Source organism: Mytilus californianus, unplaced genomic scaffold, assembly GCF_021869535.1.
Source record: "Mytilus californianus isolate M0D057914Y unplaced genomic scaffold, xbMytCali1.0.p SCAF_8, whole genome shotgun sequence".
NCBI classification, from domain to species: domain Eukaryota; kingdom Metazoa; phylum Mollusca; class Bivalvia; order Mytilida; family Mytilidae; genus Mytilus; species Mytilus californianus.
In genome coordinates, this window is record NW_026262734.1 from 43,674,406 (window position 1) to 43,692,097 (window position 17,692).

Sequence of the window (17,692 nt, forward strand, 5' to 3'; positions counted from 1 at the left end):
GAAAACTAAGAACTATGTTTCTATCCTCACGAAATCCACAAACATTGGTATCCAACCGATATAAGGTACACACATGAACTCCTTTATGAAGACAAGTGGAAAGTTAAGTTATTAGAAGAGTTTGTAGGTATTGTTTTGCTTATCATTTTGTTCAATTATGTCTATTTTTTTTAGTTAAATGTCTGTCTTTTCAACATTTTAAGGGAAAATTGGTCAATATCGACATTACATGGCAATCTTAAGTTTCTGTGAATCTAATTAGTTATTGACTTGTCTTTATCAAAACGGCGGAGTACACAGGTAGTGCAAGATCGACTTCTCATCCATCAAAAGCATCCCAGTCCCCTGCCCAGTTTTTGATAGCATGTTTATACTGCCTTATTTTCCTGCTGTTTTCTGTTCAGAATTTTTATGGATAAATTGTATATTTGATCCCGAAAATTATTTTTTTATAATTCGATTATATGACTTATATAAATTGTGTGGGATGAAATAAATAGGAGTTCTGTATATTGTGTGTAAATAACTAGTTTTCATTCTGTATATTAAAGTTTAACTTTACAACTAGTCTTGCTTATGGAAGCTTGTTTGATTAGACTCGGATGTTAAATTGAATAAATATTTATTAATAAACAGAGCTCCCTGGAGGCTTATTAGCTCTTGAAAAAACTCATATAACTTTTTGTCTACTTGCCTATTTGCACAATAAAAACATAACTATGCAAGTTGTATATCTCCGATTAGTTTCAGCCTTTCTGTGACAATAGTTTTGTGGTAACTAATAAATTGTAACTTAAATGACTGTGAATAAGTTTTGTGCTTTTAACTATTTCGTTTGAAAATGTATAACAAGGACTATGAAAGTCAAACGATAATGGTACCAGTAACATGAGGATCATTCAAACAAACCAAAACTGGTTTGTATGAATATATTTTTTTTAATGTACTTTGAAGCTTTGTACATTCATTATTCAACTTTGCCAAAAGTCATGTATATTCGAAGTACCAACATGTATTTCGAATTGGTAAATTATAAATTCGTATAATTTTTTCACCATGTTTGAAATGATGGAAATTCGTCAGTATGAATACAAAGAATATCTCCTCCTTTTTTATATGATGCCCAACAAAAAATCTTTTTCGACGAAATTTTATCGCCACTGAGTCTACCACATTCGCTGCATAGATGATAAAGTTCAGGATTTATTAGCCTTATATCCAAAGTAACGCTTTGATCATAAAGTGTCAAATATTTTTTTGGGTTGTACGGCAAAAAATCATGGTCAGATTGAATTTTTACGATGAACCTCTTCGTTGATTTCACATCAGGGGCAGGCCCCTCACATATTCCTATTAGTGAGGGATGAAAATGTCGAGTGTAAAATACATATTCTGTATTGATATCTGGTGCACGGGGTTGTGTGTCTGTTGTTCGAATTTCAATTGTGTATTTCTCTGATAAGAGCGGGCACATATGCTTATGAAGTATCCAATGATTTTTTTGACATTCTTTTGAACAATATTGAGCAATCCTACAATTGGTACGGGCCTTCAACGCTTGTTGACATTTTTTGGCAACCACAACATGTTTTTTGGGACATCACTGTATCTCTAGGAGATTGAATTGGTTTATTATTATATAAGCTGAGATTTCTGTCTGTTATGATTGGAGGGGTTGAATATGTTTTAGTCTCATCTAAATCTGCAGCCTCTGCATCATAGCTTATTTCATCATTAATAGCCAAAATGTCTGGTCCACTATGGTTTTTAATTGTATTTCCATCAATAATAACTGAGGCAGAATAATTCATACCGACTCTTATGCGGCCACACTTATTAGAAGAAATGTCATTGCTTTCAGCAAAAACAGAAGATCTTTCCTGTATAAATATTCCCCATGCCCAATTATCAGATATTTTATTGTTCTTTAACAAAAAGCACCCCCCTTCTAAACAAACTCCAGATAAACCATTTTGAAATATAATGTTGTCAACTGCAATGACCATAGTTTTTGCAATATTAAGCTCTTTATATTTGTTCTTTCCACCACACCATATACCCTCAGCTTTATTTTGTGAAATGGTATTACCTTTCAAAGTTGCTGTACCATTAGGACCAATTGCTACGCCATTCAGTGTCTGACAGCATATTTGATTGTCTAAAGCTTTCATGGTTCCTCCATCTCCAACGACTATTCCTATCACTGAGTTGTGAACATTGCAGTTCGAAATGTCCAGGAAAGAATTTTCACCGTGTAAAAAAATGCCACAACCGCCATTACTTCTTATATCACATGAGTTTAAAACAATCATTCCGCCTTGTGATAAGACGATGCTTGAGCTATGTTTTTTGTCTTTCATATCAATGTTACTTAAAAACCTTTTGTAAAAGATGTCGATATTTTCTTTGAGTTCATAGTCTTCTTCAAGAATTTGGTTCGAAAATTTGCATCTATAGAAAGTTCCAATTCCACCTTTATGTACTTTTACTTGGCTACCTTTAGAACAAAACAATATGTTTTCAAAATGAACCGCTATTTCTCGTTCTCGCTCGAAATCAAGTTCAAATTCAGAATCTAAAGGTCTTGAAATTTGAATCCCATGTTCTATTTCGATTTCCACCCCGGGTTCAACTCCTATAACTTGACAACTCTTTTTTGGTTTGACAAGTTGTGAGAAGTATAACGACCTTTTTTCAGCAGGTATGTTGTAAATGGTCGATCTAAGATAGACATAATCCGGGATTGTAAATCGGTGTACTGATTTTCACATTCTATGATTTCATACATAACTATAGGATAATGAACTTTCATTTTATATTCAAGTAGGGATAGCTCATTTAAAAATGCTGCAATAGAAGCACTTGCTAGACCCGAACCTTCCATTTTAGATTGCAATTTGCCTTTATTCCTCAATTTGGCAATGGCGTATGATTTCCATACATGAGGTTTGCAGAAATATGGATTTATTTCGATAGAAGCATTAGCATCGTTAAGAGCATAAGTATATTCATGAAGCTTCAGGTAAACTAAACTTCTGTTTGAAAGTATTCTATAGTCGCAATCTTTGTTTGAACAGGCCCGCAACGCTTCAGTATAGTATTGAAGAGCGTCCTCGTATCGTTTTTCCTGAAATGCTTGATTACCTATTTCTCTCAATCTGTCTGTTGAAAGAGGAACTACTGCAAAACGTTTAGTATTTTCATTAAGCAATGCTATTTTGGACATGCATACGATCTCTCTCTAAAAGTGGTATTTTAACACTTGTAAGTTCATTACAAGTATGCTCCTCCATATCTAAGGACGCCATTATATAAAGCATCTGATTTTGATCCTCCAGTGCCGCATCTTGTCTCTGGGACAGACTGTTGTAAATAGCTGACGCTTGAATTACTCTTGCAGATTCCAAACTAGTAAAGAGATCTTTGTTTTCCTGGCTATCTTTGCTAATAATGAGATAACTCTTTAATGCATTTGCGTTTGCTGCTAATTTGTTCCATAGATTGAGCAATCCTCTAGAAGCATGTGGTTCATTTTTGTTTTTAAGAATAGCTGCGTGTGGAGTTGTTGTTAACATTAGCGCTTTATTAATCATTCTTACTGCACATTGAAGAACAAATTTTTTCTCGTTTCTATCAACGTTGCTTCTTATCACTTCTTGGACTAATCTGTGAACCGATAAACTTTCTGATCGATATCTTTGAAATAACGAAAACCTTGTTAAAATTTCAACAGCATGTTTAATTCCAACTGGGTCTGTAAGTGTTTCATATGCTTCTTCGTCACTTATTGTGGGTTTCCCACTATTGAAAATTTCAACGGGCATATCGTCTGCAAATAGGAAAGATGCTACTTTCATGACGATAACAGCAGACGTCCCAAGCCCTTCCGCTTCCGACTGAGACCTTATGTAATCCATGTTCAATTGCCAAGTTGTCATTACTGCGAGCCTTTCTATATTTGCTTCGAAAGGAGGGTTTGTGGTCTTATATAATAATGTTAGGCGTTTTTTCTCGAAACTGGCTAGGTAATCTTTGAAGGAACATCTAATGCTTTTGATGTGAGCGGCAGCTTGTTCTAAAGCTAACGGAAGTCCTCCAAGCTCTATTACTAATTTTGATATGTTGTCATTGGACCTTTCATCACACATTCCAGTTCGTTTGATCAAAAATTGAACTCCTTCATCGTCATTTAAAGTTTCTAGATGATTGCAGTTGTCTGTGCTGACATGGAAAGTCTCTTCTATAGCAAGTGGCTCTCGTCTTGATGTTATTATGACATGACCTTTTGAGTCTCGCTTCCAATTTCCTAACAGTAGTTCCTTCATTTGACCAGAAATGATAGCTGTATCTGCGTTATCGATTATAATCAACCATCTTTTTGTTAAGCGTCCTAACCACATGAGAGTTCTTTTGAAAGTCTCTTTACTGTTTTGTCCTGGTGTGCTTACATCAATAGCAAGTGTGGTAATTGTATCCTCTAGGGTGTCATTTGATTCCGCAGAAACCCAGAAGACACCACCAGGATAGAACTGCTGACACATCCATGCAAATTCTATGGACAAAGTAGTTTTACCACAACCTCCCAATCCGCATATTACTTCTGTGTGGTTAACATCTTTATTCTGGACAAATTTTTCTTTCAATGATAGCAATTTGTCTTCCCTACCAACAAAAACACTAACTCTATCTGGTGGATAAAAGAAATTTTTTTCTTTGGGTCTCTGATGCGAGTTATAGTTCTTTATATTTTCTAAATCAGTTTTTATATCTTTGATATCTTTGACGTTTTCATTTACAATATGCTCGATGCTATCAGTTTGAAGCCTCAGTGAAATGACTTCGCTTGTGATTTGTGATAAATCTATATCGGTTTGGTCAATACGTTTACAGACATTGCTCATATCATTAGATATCAGAACTAACGAACTGTGAACCATTTCAGAGTAGGAACTCGTCTCAGCTTTGAGTTGGAGTACATACTTGGCCAAACTTTGAGTGTGTTTATTCACTTCGTCAACTATTTCTAGACCTAATCTAGTTCCTTGTAAAAAGTTGATACCTAAAATAGACATACAGATATGGAATGACATCAACGGATTCCCCCTCCATCTCTTTTATCTGTATAACGTGTGTAACTTTAGCGATGGAAACTAAAAATACAAGCTAGAAAGCATTTTCATAAAATTTCTATTTTGATTAACACTAGTTGAAATTTCCCCCTTTTTTCTCATATTTAAGTATGTCTCTCCGAGGTACCCCTATATGTATTTCGTCTTTATAAGTTGTGTTTTGGAAACTCAAATGTATTTGTTTCGGACAACCATGGCCAGCTAGAAAGAGAAACGAAAAGACGCTTCCGAAAAAAATATATACATCTAGCGATCTAACGGCCATGGTTTTTGCAAAAAATCAGTATTGAAATGGATTAGTTTTTAAAGACCGTCCAAGAAAACTCAAGCAATCCCTTAATATGATGCTTTACCATCGGGTGTGTCGCATTTACGTGTTTCAACAGTAGTAACAAGACGGATATCACTAATGGACATTATTGGTAAGATACCTCTTAATATTTTTGTTAACCATTTTAATGTTTATATATTTTGCATACAATTAAGCATCCTTTGTTATGACAAAGTTTTGGAAAAGAAGGTATTTCAATGTATCGATTAATGACCCAATATGTTGACAGTTACTTCAAAAATCTCAAATCAAAAGAACGATGACTATTATTGGTTGATTTCTACGTCATTTGGTATCTCGTGCAGATTTGTCTCATTAGCAATTAAACATCTTTTTATTCCTATAGTAAATAAATAACTTTACCATTTACTTCCCAGTGGGATAAGTCTGCTAGGACTTTCATTTCAGAAGGCATGTGTAGATGTCTGATAAGTTGTTGCATCAGCTGAATTGATGCTAAGTATTTCATTGCATCCCATTCGGTAAAATTACAGTGTGCCCAAGGATTTCTTACATCATTTCGTAGCTGCAAAACAAGTAAGAAAGGGTGTATATACAGATTACATAAAATCATTTATGGATAAATAGAGTACTTAGAATTATTCAAGATCTTTCATTTGAAATACATGTGTCGCCAATCTCCGTATCATATTCAATTAAGCTCTCGAAATTTAGAAAATGATCTCATTATCTTCGTTTCGCAAATGACGTCCATTTGGCTGTACTGAATGTATAAATACGCAGCTGCCTCGGGTCTAATTAGGAACGTCAAACCCGATGTCCCGTACACGGAGGGTTCAAACCCTTGTAATTACTTATTGAAAGTTCGTTGAAGGCTAGTTGCAAGGAAACATTTCTGTCCGTATCCAACATACCCTCATTTTGTTTTACATATCCCGCCCTTCATCACTATTTTCCATTCTTGCAGAACCAATCTTTTGTTCATGTTTACATTCCTGATTTTATTTCGTCATTATTCTTATATGATTTGCATATCTACAAATACTTAAATTGGATTGGTCCGTTGGCATTTTTTTCCTTGCTTTACAATTCATTGGACCATGTTGCCGGAACTATTTTCGAATTCTTGATTGCAACATGATCTATTCATGCGTGAAACAGATTCGTGGTATCAAGGGGTTCAAGCAAATTGAAATTGAAAAAAACATATACGTGACTGGTATTTCTATTCTAATAAATAATAAAATGAATTATTGCATTAAAGCTTTGAAAATGTATAAATTTACAATAAAATGAATTTCCGGGAAATTTCATGAATGAGGTTGGCGCATCAACTTTGTGGGAAAACTTGACGTCATATGAATGAAAACTCTCAAGATGAAGATTATTATGTTTCTTGAACGATTAAAATTTAAATAACATATCATTAAAATGAAGTTTTTGAGATAGGTGTTATTTAATTTTAGGTTCTCTTGCATTAATAGAACAACAATAGATTTCAGAACGTCAATATGGGTGCTTACTCCTTAGTTACGAAATGCCAATTGCATTTGACGGTATGTAGTAGCCAATGTACTAAAATTTGTTAATTAAAAATTACAAATTTTTGGGTTAAGAATGATAAGGATTAAACACATTTTTTTCTAGAGGTTATTGATGTATAAACTGGGTCGCTGACTCACAAACTTTGCATAAAAGTCTTTCGGACTTTTATTAAGTTTGAGTTAATCGCCCCAGTGTACACATCAATCAGTCGGAAAGCTCACCCTAGTTTGACCCCATTTCTTAAAGCAACAATGGAAGTCATGTGACTACCATATTTGGGCATTTTTGGGGTAATTTTTTATTTAACTGAAACGAGTCTGTTTCCTCCAAAAAGTCATATCAAATGAAATCAAAGCATGCTGTTCGTTATAGATGCCAACTATGTATACTTTTTAGAAGTTCTAACATACAAACTGTTTTGATTAAGCGTACTGAATAAGAATACGAAACCTTCAAACCCCAGGTCGTCACTCGTCGCGTCAATTTTTTTCAACACATCAGTTGAAATTTCTTTCTTAATTTCTGGGGAACCTATGCTGAATTTAAAATATGTGATGAGGCTTTTTATAAACTGTCCCGTGTCAAATTTGTGCCACTTAATACGCAGTAATACGCAAATGTGCCACTTCGATGTGTCGATATTTCTGACGAAGCTGTTCCGATAGTAATTTACGAGTTACGTCCCTTTGTTCACACTTTTCATGAACAATCTTATATATCTGACTATTATAAATATTAAGCACCATATGCTGTTATTTACAAGTGAATATTATTAAAATAATTAATTATCTTTTTACTAAATATATTTTGATACTACGTACAGATCACTCCAGACATATGTAAAACAATTAGGTAAACACATTTTATCATTTTTAAAACAGTTTCAGAACTGAAATATGGCTTAAAATAATATTGCAGTAAATGTTACTCTGTGCCATAATATATTATTCCAAGAGTTACTTCAATATTTTGGTAAACATTTTTACTGCTGTAACCAAATATCAACACAGAAATAAAATATCTACTACATAAAGACCAAGGCTAGCCAAAATATGCATAAATACTGGATCTAGACAAGGTTAAAATGAATTCCCTTTCAATACTGATACCTGATCCTACCTTTTTCATATATACATTTAAAAGAAATAATAATCAAGGTATTCTCAATGTAAATTCTTCATAATTTTAAATAAAAGGAAATTGGTTTGCAATCTGTGTATAATTAAACTAAATATAATAATAAATTTTGTCTCATTGATTCCATGCAAGTTATACTGAATGAACTCAAATTATAAAAAAAGCCTAAACCAATGCATAATTATTTAAATGGTTTATAATCATGAACTTGCGAATAAATAACAACGAGAAAGATTCGATCTCATATTTTTCTTTTTCTAGACACTCTATTTAAAAAAAATAAATAACTATGCATATTAAAAGTATTTCAGAGCAGTTTCTGAGTGCTAAGTCAATAATGATGTTTTAGATCACAAGTAAGTCACACTTCATGTAATTATGAAAATGCTTTGAATAAGAGTGATTAAAATGCAAGTCTGAAAGAAATTGTTTTAAGTTCAAAGGACAAGACTTTCATGTTTCCATTGACCATGTTATATTTGCATTTACTTTTGCAGGATTCCTTCATCACAAAAAAATAATATTAACAATGAATGATTTTTCCTAGTCATCTAAAATTCAAGGTTGTGCACAGACAGTATAAAATATCCTTACCTTATTGTTTTAGTTAACGTCAAACATTTCACTTAAAGAGAATAATTAATCCAGTCAAATTCACAGCTGAACTCGCCATTGCTTTTTCAAACAAACACACTAAATTATTCTGTTCAGATGCATGTTGACATCGATGTGTAAGACCAAAAATGTACAATGTCACAAAATGTCTTTCTGTCGGAATTTAGTTCAAACGAGTTTTCCTAAGGGGTGACAGAACGTTAGACTTGAAATATTTGTTTAACTTTGAGATACGTATTATTTTTTTTATATTATAAATATTAGTTTTGTTTATCTGTGAAAAAAAGAAGAAAAAGTAACAGACGATTCCGCATAATTTTTTAACGTATTCGTTAAAGAGGGTGGTAAAGGGGGGACGGGGGGGTGCTTGCACGGAAAAAACGTGAAATAAGACAAAATTTCACGTTGAACGTGAAATAATTTCTGTCATGAACGTTGCACGAAAAATAAAGACTGTTGTGAACCTTTTTGTGACTGAGTCACTGTCTTCTTGTATATATAAACTCTCTGTTTTACTTGTTATTTCCGATTTAGTATACACATTTATGATGTAAATGGTTTACGGCTTTTAAAAAAGTATTTCTTGACGATCCCTGCCAAGTATTTGAATTTTATTTGAAAAATACTGAGCACGCAAAATAAGCATTTGAAAATCACGATGCACGTAAAATTAAATAAGCAGAACACGTTGAACGAGGCACCTGTCTTGCACGACTGAACGTTAAATAAAAAAGTAAAAACACGTTGAACGTGAAATAAAAAAACGGCGATCACGTTGCAAGAAAATAACCCTATACCACCCTCCTTAAAGGACTGCCAATTTAGGTATTTTTTTCTTTAATAATAAGACACATGCTTAACAGATAGGAAGACATCTATTTCTGATTCCAATGGCAAGTAAAAAACAGAAAATAGAAATTTTTCCATATTGCCACCAATTTATTTTTTCCGCGAAATTAACGCAATTTCAGAATGGCCGGCTTTAATATCAGTCCCATTGTTGTCTTAAGAAAGTAGCAACAACGGTCGTTTCTAAAGGCTTGCTTTCCGACTGAATAACCTCTAGAAAAAATGTGTTTAATCCTATAATGATAAATTGCATGATATATTTTACAACAGGATAGTAATCAATCAATTTCAATCCTTTTGGCAGTAATTAATCGATAAGATAGTATGAGCTGATTATTTTCAAGCGTGTTATATTAAATTTAAAATGTTTTTAATTCAAAAAGAACCAAAAAGAGGCAATCGATTTTAGTCGGGCATATTTAAAAATTAATAGAAAAAACAAATATTTGTTTCCTATATGATCATTTGATTTTAGGTATATAAGGGCTACAATGTAAAGACCAGGGCTTACATTCAGGTTCTGTCTAATACACATAGGTAGTAGAATGGATTATCACCCGAGAGGTTGAAGCAGAGGAATAGTGACCATATAACATTTTACAACCCTCAACTATCCTATTGTCCGGTAATTTGATAAATGAGGTGGATCACGCTTCTTGAATATGGTAATTACATTGGTTTTCCAGGACGATTTTAAGCATGGTGCCTGGTGCGACTAAACAATTCTTTGTTTACTTGAGTTTCATATTCAAGTGGATAATTTATATGCAAATCCATATTGTCGACCATTATCGTATGGTTTTTATTTAAAGTTAATAAAAACTCACTTGATCTGCAAGTCGACCAAGTACGGATGTATCACTGCACATGATGATGTTTAGAAGTGCGGAAGAATCACATGTTTCATCAAAACCTGTGTATTGTGCCATATTTGCGTTCAAGAACAGCTTCGAGAATTCCATAGGATTCTGTATTCTATAATCATAGTTCTGATAATCTTTGTTCCTTCCAGAACGAACTATTCTGTTGTTGTTGATAGCTTCATAATTGAGATGGACTGTCCCTTTATAGCACTTTAGTTGGTTTGGATAGCATTGTATATCTATCTTGTGAGATTGCTATAGTGTATTAAACACCTGATTCATGGATTTTGAAACATATTCTCTCAATGCTGGTGATACAACGTTATGAAGACATATACCAACAACCAACCATCTTTTCTTGGTGTCTTCTAAATCGGGTGTCACCACTACAATAAAACAGAGTTTCCATTGGACGTCAATTTCAAAACATAAGCTTCACTGGGGAAAAAATCGGATTTGTTACAGCTACTAATTGCAAGCTTGTTGTACCTTTAGCCTGGTGACTTTTGGAACAAAACATGGATATTTTATGAAAAAGTACCTACATAATAGATGAATTTTTAAAAGGATGTGATTAAGTATTTAGAGGTATGAATACAGATGAACGATATTGCCATACAGAAATGAAAAGTATGATGTTTGAACAATGTGCTGAAAAATAGTTAGTTCCAGCTTTGGTCCCTTTAAGCTCTTGTAGAAATTGAGAATTATTCTAAATTTGTGTTGAGGACACAATACTTCCCACATCTAGCTCTAGAAATGAAAATATGGAGGGTTTTGAAAAAAACGCTATAGTGTCAAATTTGACAGCAAGTCAAAGATTACGAAAAATGCAAAATGCAAATAAAATGTAACAAAAATACCGAACTCCGAGGAAATTCAAAACGGAAAGTCCGTAAGCAAATGGCAAAAACAAAAGCTCAAACACATCAACCGAATGGATAACAACTGTCATATTCCTGACTTGGTACCGGCATTTTCTTATGTAGAACATAGTGGGTAAAACCTTGTTTTATAGCTAGCTACACCTCTAATTTGTATGATAGTCGCATAAAATACAATTATATTGACAACAATTTGTGAAGAAAACAAACAGACATAATAGGTAAAAATGTCAAAAATAGGGGTACAGCAGTCAACATTGTGTTATAATCTTAATCACTATAAAAACAAACAAATATGTCAAGAAAGAAAAGCAAAAAGCTTTCAAAAACCGAAGCTGCACTAAATAATTAGATTTCCGAAAATGGACCCTGTGTATAAAGTAGACGAATTCCTTGAAACAGAAAAGACAAGAAGTACTGAGAGTCCCTCATTATCATTGTTGTGTAAACCCTTTTGAACTGTAGCTATTGAAACAAGAGTGCACACGCTGAAATCTCGCGCCTGCTTTACTGACCATTGATTTTATACTGATAGTCCTAAATATAAAGCTATACTACAAGTATCACATAAACATAACATGATCCAAGAAAATGAGGTCAAGGTTAGATAAACCCAACTTGAAATACTGTAAATTCAGAAATTATTGCGTGCATTTTTTATTGCGATTTTTGAAGAATTAACAAAAATGCGAGTTTAATTATTGCGATTTTAGGAAAAGCTATATACAAATAATATGTATTTGATATGAGAATGTGAGTTCTTATTATTGCGATACTCAAGTAGTCGCATTATTCGCATTAATAAAAACCTCGCAATAATTTCTGAATTTACAGTACATGTTCACATTACAATCATGCCATACACCAAATATAGTTGACATATTGCTTATAGTTCTTAGAATCAAACTTAATCAGGAAGACTGAATACTGATTAAAGAACAATGAAAACGAGGTCAAGGTCATATGAACCATGCCAGACAGACAAGTACACCCTACATAAATCTATTCATTAAATATAGTTGACATATTGCTTATATTATCTAAGAATCAAACTTAACTATGAAAGCTTAACATTGACCAATGAACCTTGAGAATGAAGTCAAAGTCAGATGATACCTGCCAGACAGACATATACACCTTACAGTCATTCCATACACCAAATATAGTTGACCTATTGCTTATAGTTTAAGGAAAACAGACCCAAACACAAAAACTTAATAATGAGAAAGAACTGTGAAAATGAGGTCATGGTAAAACAAAACCTGCAAGACTGAAATGTACATCGTAAATTATTTCCACACACCAAATATAATTGACCTTTTGCATATAGTGTAAGAAAAACTGACTAAAACACAAAAAATTAACTTTAACCACTGAACCATGAAAATGAGGTCAAGGTCAGATGACAGTTGCACATATACATCTTACAATCATGCCATACACCAAATATAGTAGACCTATTGCTAATAGTATCTGATATATGGACTTGACCACGAAAACTTAACCTTGTTCACTGATCTATGAAATGAGGTTGAGGTCACATGAACACTGTCTGACAGACATGAGGACCTTGCAAGGTACGCACATACTTAATATAGTTATCCTGTTACTCATAAAAAGAGAGAAATTAACATTACAAAAAATCTTAACTTTTTTTTCAAGTTGTCACTGAACCATGAAAATGAGGTCAAGGACAATGGACATGTGACAGACGGAAACTTTATGAAAAGAGAATAAGGGGTGCTAAAATATAAAGAATAGAAACTAATTGAGTGCTTACATAAAAATATAGAAATAAGGTACCTATCATCCAGACCCCCCCCCCCCCCCCCCCTCCCCCTTTACAGTGTATTAAACTAATCACCAGATATTGTAAGAGGCTCACCTTGAGATTGTTTTGCATTAGCAATTTCTACTATAATTGGTTCAAGTTCAAGTGGTTTGTCTGCTTTAATCTGCCCATACAGACCATATCTGCTTCCTGGCATTCTGCGACAGAAATACTACTTCTGTAAGTAAATATATATAATATATATAAATTTGAATATATAAATAATCATTTTTGGATTTAAATTCATCAGGAAAGCTTTCGAAATTATAAATTCCTAAATACATTGAGTAGCTGTATCTTCACGTAATAGGGATGTTATAAATAAAAGATCTGTTAGTTTGAAAAGACTTTAATCTAATAATTTAAATAAAAGACACATTTATTGATTGATTGAATGCTTGATTTATTTATTGATTGATTGATTGATTGATTGATTGATTGAATGATTGATTGATTGATTGATTGATTGATTGTTTGTTTGATTGATTGATTGGCGTCAATTTTAGCACTATAGTGGTGGTCAGTTTATATTAGAGGAGGAAGATGGACTGTCCGGAGAGAACAACCGACATTCAATAAAAGACACAATTAGAAAGATCGTAATAAAATCGGGAAATAAATCATTCTTCTAATGAAGACACCGTATGTTGTCGTCGACGCGATTGTCATAATGCAATGAATGCAAAACTATTTTTTGGTTAGTATCACTGGTTATTGTGCATATCTGTTTGAACATCTTATACAATCTTCTTGGTGCCAACGAGCATACAATATCGTAATATGAATAAAATTACATACCAGTGAATCTTGAAAATTCTCCACACCTTCATGCTAATATTTATCCACATATATACGTTCGTAATACCTTTACATTATATTTTATTGATAAAGCAACTCGTTTAAATTGTATGAATTTTGTTAATTTCAATTGCTTTTTAAAATGCATATAAAAGGAGATATTTGGTTACATGAATTGTAAACAGCGATTTAAATTGAATAGCAGACGCTTTTGTGAATGAATACACATTCATTTGTACATGTTTTATCAAATTACTGTTTTCAAATACTTCCGTAGGTTGTTCTCATTGATTTTCTTCTATTAAGGCGGTACATACCACTACAGGGAGATAACTCTGTTAAAATCAGCTGAACGTTTTAATCACATTCTATTGTTAAGGAAATATTAAGCTTCTCAATGATCAACATTAGTGTTCGTCAAACTGCTGCTATATATCCAATGAATTTTTTCCGATAAAGTATATATCCAATGATTTTTTTCCGATAAAGTATGTGGTTTAAGTGTTTTGAAATTTTTATATTTTTGTCAAAGGGATAAAGTTACTATTTTGTCAAAATTTTATGAAAATTAAACGAGCCATTTTAGTCAAGGTGTTTAGTACCACCTTAATATAGATTAAAAGATGTGGAATGAGTGCCAATGAGACAACTATCCATCCAAGTCACAATGTTTTAAGAATGTAATTTTTTACAGTTGCTTCGGATTTTTTGTTATCACTACTTGAAAAAAAAACAGCGGATTTATTGACTGTTGTTTGTTTTACGTTCAGTAGCAAATATTTCAGGACAAGAAATAAATTAACAATAAATCCAACAAACAGGTTTAATGTAAAAAATACCGATATAAGATGAAACATTTTCAAAGGTTATATTATTTAATCCACCATTTTCTACATAAGAAAATGCCTGTACCAAGTCAGGAATATGACAGTTTATATTCATTCGTTTGATGTGTTTGAGCTTTTGATTTTGCCATTTCATTAAGCACTTTACGTTTTGAAGAGATAAAGGATACAACAGATACAGTTAAGTCTGCCTCATATCTTGACTTACATCTAGTAATTGACAATGAGGGTTGGTTGAGAACAAAACTTTACGACAAAAGAGATGATTTCAGCTTCCCAATTGTGACCTTTCCATTTTTAACCAAGAGTTCCAAATGGTAAAGTTGAAATCATCACTTCGTAAATTTTACGGACGCCATCACGAGTTGGTTGACTGTTATTGAATATCCGTTTCACAGATGATATCGGATATGTTCCTTATGTCGTAACTACAATCCCGTTCCTTTTTCACTAATGTGACCTAACGAATTAGACTATTTACAGGCTTTGTATTAATATGAGCAAAACGACGGGTGACACATGTGGAGCAAGATCTGCTTACCCTTCCGGAGCACGTGAGATCACCCCCAATTTTTGGTGGAGTTCGTGTTGCTGTTGTACCCCTATTTGTGATATGTTTACCTATTGTGTTTGTTTTGTTCACACATCGTTGTCAAATAATGGAATTTGATGCGACTGTCATACAAGTGAGAGGTTTAGATAGCTTTCAAACCAGGTTTAATCCACCTTTTTCTACATAAGAAAATGCCTCTACCAAGTCAGGAATATGACAGTTGTTATCCATTCGTTTGATGTGTTTGAGCTTTTGATTTTGCCATTTGATTAGGAACTTTCCTTTTTAAATTTTCCTCGGAGTTCAGTATTTTTGTGATTTTACTTTTTATATAGTAGTAGCCCCAGTAACGTTTAAAAAAAAAGGAAACTCCTAAACAACAACTGAAATATCTGTCAAAATTCTTGTTAAACAGCAAATAATATGTTATCAAGCAAACCAGGAACATATATACTGTTCCCAGAGCAAACTCAGCAGCAAATAGGGAAACAACCAACAACCACTCAAAATACTTCAAGTTGAAGATTTACAATACAAGCATATGTATCATAAGCCGAATGTTGTAAGACACCATATGGTCAGGCATGTCTGTGTTCATGTCTATTTGGTTGATTTTGTAAAATATTCACGAGGCAATTAGAAGCTTTATCGAAAAAGAAGAAAACATTAGCCGAAAAAAAACAAGAAAAGGACAAAGTTATAAAACAAATGAAAAAAAAAGAAAATATTTAAATAAAAACAGCTTTGATTGAGACTCCTATATGTTCAATCTAAAAACGGATTCTTCATCAATTTGACACAGGTATCAACTATTGAGGGAAAAAGAAAATGTATAGGCTTAAAGTGAAAACAGAAGACGTAGATAGTCTTTCTCAAGGGATTCAAGCTGTGAGATCTTTGTTATAAATTAGAATTGAAACATTCAATGAGTCTACGATCTAGATATATCATCCAAAGACCCACATGTTGTTAAACACTTATTATATATCTTGTTGCCCCTAAATAATAAGCCCTGATCAACATTGTTTTGTTTGCAAATCAAATTAAAGGTACTTACAATTCACTTGGAAACTCCATGTATTCCTCGGCAATTATTAATGTGCCTTTGGAAATTTAACCATAGATGAAGAACTGGACCTTCCTTCACTGTACAGGATACCAACGTTGCATAAGTTTCCTTACAAAAACGTTTTATTGCTGGGTTTGCTAAATGATCAACGAAACCTCTGTCAAAATTATCAGCATCTATGTTATCATTAGTAAAAGCCTGGCTTCAGAACTAGCGGCAAACAACTTACTCTAAGACGGTGTGGATCAGATAAGGATACATAAAAATTTAAATCTGTTAGTGTGCAAACAACCATAGACTTTTTCATTTTTCAAGATAAAAACATTATACTTCTCTACCTGTTACACTATTATTACCCATTCTGAAGGTTGTGTTTTATATAACAGGAATGACCAACGTAGATACACATATATTGTTTTAGGAAAGAACAAACCATACTTTGTAAAAATAAAATACTTTGATTTAAAAAAACATTATCTAAAACATACACCATTAAGATGCTTATGTTTTTCGTGACAACATATTTGATACGTTTGTAGTAGTGTTTTTTCAACATACAATCAGCAATCCTATTAAAACACACTTTAATCTTCTTCTTACCAATTTGTTCCTTTATTCATAAGAAGAAGACTTCATGCAGGAGCTTCTCGGGAATTTTTTTATAAAATAAAACTAATTTAAACTTTCCGTTCCGCTATAAAAATTATGTTCTCTCACTTAACAAATCAAAATTTAGTGACTGTTGGACTCATCTATCACATCAAATTAGAAAAGAAGGATACCAACGCTACTGTTCAGTCTGTCTTAAACTTGTCATGAAACTAGCAGTTTTAAAACAGCAAGAGTCGGTAGGAAATATAACTTTACGACAAAAGAGCTGTTTTTAGATAGTGAACTTTCCATTTTATGAAGCCATAGACCAGTAACGCCTGCATATCGAACTATCTCCCAGTTTATGCGATATCACAGAGCTTTCATTTCCTATCATGATATTCTGGATAAAGGGTTGTTGCTTATAAGGACGCTATTGATAAAATTGAAGTCATTTCTTCGGAAGTCTTACAGACGCCATCGCGATTTGGTTGACCATTATGGAATATCTGTCGTACAGATTAACACGGATTTGTTCCAACTATCGTAACCACCATCCCGTTTCTTTTATCATAATGCTTATCATGAGCAAGTTTCTCTTGGTATGCCGGAGCATCAACAAACTCTAAAATGCAGTCACAGAAATAATTATATTATAAGTACGTCTGAACCAGTGACAACTCTACGACAG

At 33.1% G+C, this 17,692-nt stretch overlaps 1 protein-coding gene across 1 annotated transcript; it reads right to left on the bottom strand.

Annotated features, from left to right (window-relative positions):
• Positions 1-918: 918 nt before the first annotated feature.
• LOC127712365 (uncharacterized) lies at positions 919-14,096 on the bottom strand. The gene is made up of 5 exons (XM_052218753.1): positions 13,944-14,096; positions 13,200-13,323; positions 10,395-10,816; positions 5,824-5,986; positions 919-5,059 (listed from the first exon to the last, which is right to left on the bottom strand). Exons 3-5 carry the CDS (start codon positions 10,527-10,529, stop codon positions 3,204-3,206), a joined length of 2,154 nt encoding a protein of 717 aa, XP_052074713.1. The 5' UTR covers positions 10,530-10,816; positions 13,200-13,323; positions 13,944-14,096; the 3' UTR covers positions 919-3,203.
• Between the last annotated feature and the right edge of the window lie 3,596 nt (positions 14,097-17,692).

Coding starts and splice junctions, on each gene's coding strand:
- LOC127712365 (XM_052218753.1), bottom strand. CDS start 10,529: ATGGAATTCTCGAAGCTGTTCTTGAACGCAAATATGGCACAATACACA. Junction 5,987..10,394: donor TTGGTCGACTTGCAGATCAA/GTGAGTTTTTAT, acceptor CTTGTTTTGCAG/CTACGAAATGATGTAAGAAA. Junction 5,060..5,823: donor ATCCCACTGGGAAGTAAATG/GTAAAGTTATTT, acceptor TGTCTATTTTAG/GTATCAACTTTTTACAAGGA.